The 3724-nt window shown below is 28.8% G+C and overlaps 1 protein-coding gene across 1 annotated transcript; it reads left to right on the forward strand.

The window, feature by feature from the left end:
- Positions 1-1058: 1058 nt before the first annotated feature.
- On the forward strand, positions 1059-2174 carry LOC107014131 (homeobox-leucine zipper protein ATHB-40-like). Its single transcript, XM_015213991.2, has 3 exons — positions 1059-1152; positions 1367-1692; positions 1941-2174. Exons 1-3 carry the CDS (start codon positions 1068-1070, stop codon positions 2172-2174), a joined length of 645 nt encoding a protein of 214 aa, XP_015069477.1. The 5' UTR covers positions 1059-1067.
- The last annotated feature ends 1550 nt before the right edge of the window (positions 2175-3724 follow it).

Raw genomic sequence — 3724 nt, forward strand, 5'->3', positions numbered from 1 at the left:
ACACACACACACTCACACACACACTCTTGTTTCAGACTACTTGTATAATGTTTAATGGACTTTCTTTAAGAGACTGTATTTTACTTATGAATTGTTCTTAAATTCATACATCAACATTAGCATATTAGTCGGATTATAATATTTTATATTAATAATAAATAGATTAAATAACTCATATTTAGAATCAAAAAATTATATTTAAATAATAAAATTTGTAAGCTAATTTTTTTAAATAAATTTATTAGTATAAATATAAAATATAAAATATAAAATATAAAAATATAAACAAAATGATTAAAAGGATTTGAGGGATTTTTGTCTTTACCTAGATTAGTCCCATGGTATTAGAGCTAATACCACCAAATGGAAGGTATTAGTTATCCTTAGATTGATAATACATAGACCCAAAATTCCTATCAAACATAGTATTAAATAATACAACACATAATACTTGGACTATTTCTCCTAATACTTCCTACCAAAAGACCCCTTACTGTATAATAATCTGCAAACATACGTAAACTGCATTCGACAAGCTCGACTCATAAGATATTGATGGTATCGATCCCTGGATGGTGTTGAAGGAAATGCCAAAACAATATATTCTAACAAACAAACTAGTTAATTAGCTAAAACCTAAAGCTATTAAGTAATTAGCTTTCTAGCTATATATCCAATTAATCTAGACAAGTTTCATGGCCTTAAATTTTCAATCCCTTTACCGTTTCCCAAATTTAACTAAATTATATATATAGAATATTTCAACCAATTGACTATGAAATCTGACCAATACGTTGGGATAAAATCTGTGTACATTCTATTACTCATCTCAAAATTTTACTTGTGAAATTACATTAAATATATTATTGTTGGATCTGAAAGATACATGTGAGCATCAAGAGAGAAAGGAGGAGTAGCTAGCTCTATAAATGAAGTCCCAACAACTAACATTTTCTTCAAAGTATTCCTTTCTTCACTCTCTAGTTATATATTCACTTTAATTTCATTTTCTACATTAGTAAGCAAAACCAATATATAACAAGAGAGAATAGGAAAAGGGATTAAATATGAAAGGCAACAAGGTTGATGATCAAATGGAACTCATCTCTCACTTCTACCCTCAAATTTACTCCCAACTAGCACAACAACAAGGTTAGAATTACAACTTCAACTTTAATTTCTTAGTGTAGAATTAGTTGTAGTTTTTTTTAAAGGAAAAGGATCAAATTTACCTTTGTACTCTTCAAACAAAGTTATGTTCACTATTCTTTATACTTCCAATAGTCCAACTTTGATCAGCACATATTTACTCTTGAACTGTTTTAATTCTCCTATAGACAATTAAACATTACTTTTATCTCTTTAGAAGAGACGGTGAAACCGCGAAGGAGAAGGAAGAAGAACAAAGTTGAAGGGAGAGACAATACTAGTGAAGTTGTGATGAGGAAGAGGAATTTGCTAAGTGAAGAACAAGTTAATCTTCTTGAACGAAGTTTCGGGGACCAACACAAGCTAGAGACGGAGAGGAAGGCCAAGCTTGCTTCTGAGCTTGGCCTTGATCCACATCAAGTCGCGGTGTGGTTCCAAAACAGGAGGGCTAGATGGAAGAACAAGAAACTCGAGGAGGAATACTCTAAGTTAAAAACTCAACATGAGGATATCATCATTGAGAAATATCGTCTTGAAACTGAGGTACATATGTGGCCCTTGATGTGTCACTACTATTATAATTATTGGTAATCGAGTAAAATTAAAAAGTTCATTAATATTTTGATGTCTTAATGATTATTAGTATGACTTAGAGTGAGTTGTATCATATATGTATGCCTTTTCTCTATATATAAATTTTCATTTAAAAAATTTAAAAATTCTAAATATTCAGATTCATCGAAGATTTATTAGTTTGACCCTTATACTCAAAGTGTGCATTTTCTTTTCAGGTGTTGAAGATGAAAGATCAATTGTGTGAAGCAAAAAAGAAGATAGAAAGGCTATTATTGGAACGTAAAATTGATATTTCAAGTAATAATAGCCCAACTTCATCATTAATATTCTCAATGGAACAATCACATTTTAGTCTTGGGGAGTTTGGAATGGAAGGGCAATTAATGGATAATAATATGTTGTTTATTGCTGATTATCAGAGCACTTATATGACTCTTTGGGATGATTAGAATGGGTTTAAGTTTATAATTTTATGATGTATTATATTATCATCATCCATGTATAAGTTTTAAATGTAAGAAATATGTACATTCTTTCTTTTGCAACTTGTTTGTGGTAATTAACTACTCCCTTTATTTTATTTTATTTAACCTATATTAACTGGACACTCTTTTAAAAACAAAATTAACCTCATTAAAAATTCGATCTCTAGTATTTTGTATAGTTATTTAATAAGATAGTAGAAAAGAAAATAATAAATAACTTTTGATTTGCTAAAATGAATAAAATACTTCCTTTGATTCATATTATTTGACCTATGTTAACGTGACACACTTTACTAAAACTTTAACTAGAGATGTATTTCAATAAACTAACGTTATTCACGGTGTTTTGAAACTCCAAAATTGACAAATAAAATAAAATATTTGTTTTTATACTAAAACTAATTAGTAAAATTAAACGAGTAAAAGACATTTTTTTCTTTTGGATTAGGAGATCATTTGATTCATAGTACTTCCTCTGTTCATTTTTATTTGTCATGTTACACTTTTCGAAAGTCAATTTGACTAATTTTAATAGTTGAATTAGATTACATTAATTCAATATTTTAAACAAAAAAATTAGATATTAAAAACCTATACGAAAAGTACTATACATTGCAATTTTTTGCATATCTATAAAATGACATATTGTAAAGTTTTAGTCAAAGTGTTTATAGTTTGACTCTAAAAATGAAAAGTATGATAATTAATAGTGAACGGAGGAGTATACATTATGAAATTATTTAATTTCGTGGTTTGTTGGATTTTGTAAGTCTACTACATTACATACACTCCCCATAGATGGCTCAAATTAAGGTGACAATTATGGACGGTTCAATTCAAAGGTTTTAAAAAACTAAAAGAAGAGAATTTGTAAAATTAGACCACTTATTTTAAAATATATATTGAGAAAGATAAAATGCACCACTTATTTTCAAAAGGGATAATACATATAGGTCAAAATAATATTTTGTATATACTTAAGTGGATTCCAAATGTGAGGTTTAAATATCAAGGACGGATTTAAGGTATGTTACATGTTTGATTCTCTAGTTATATTAAAAAATCTATTAAATACATATGATTTCTTTTACCCTTCTTTGGAGTTTCCACATCTTTTGCTTCTTTGATAACTTGAAGTCGCAATTTCTGAGTTGAAAGTGAAGGGTGCTTATCATCCAAGCAACTCCCTCTCGTCAAATACATACGGATTATTTGTTGGGAGTCCATGAAAAATTTATTTCTTGGTCTAAAGGTGGAAATGGAACTTGCTTAAGCTTGAACGTTCGTTCCTCTTGGACACTTTTAATAAAATTCTTCAATATTCTAAATCGTGAAAAATTTATAAACTTAAATCAGAATTCATCTCGATAAGTAACATCTAGATTGGAAAATTGAACTTTGAAAAATATGCGCATGGCGTGGCTAGGATTCATGCTTCGATAATTTGTTTATTGTTAATTTATGCTAATTAATTGGTGTCATGTTTATCCCGACAACTTAAGGCCTTGTTTCCC

The sequence above is a fragment of the Solanum pennellii genome, chromosome 3 (genome assembly GCF_001406875.1).
Source record: "Solanum pennellii chromosome 3, SPENNV200".
In the NCBI taxonomy this organism is placed as follows: Eukaryota; Viridiplantae; Streptophyta; class Magnoliopsida; order Solanales; family Solanaceae; genus Solanum; species Solanum pennellii.

What these genes read in the sequence shown, in the direction of transcription:
- LOC107014131 (XM_015213991.2), top strand. Translation starts at nt 1,068, where the DNA reads ATGAAAGGCAACAAGGTTGATGATCAAATGGAACTCATCTCTCACTTC. An exon ending in CCAACTAGCACAACAACAAG is followed by an intron (nt 1,153 to 1,366) that starts GTTAGAATTACA and finishes TTATCTCTTTAG; the next exon opens with AAGAGACGGTGAAACCGCGA. An exon ending in AATATCGTCTTGAAACTGAG is followed by an intron (nt 1,693 to 1,940) that starts GTACATATGTGG and finishes TTTTCTTTTCAG; the next exon opens with GTGTTGAAGATGAAAGATCA.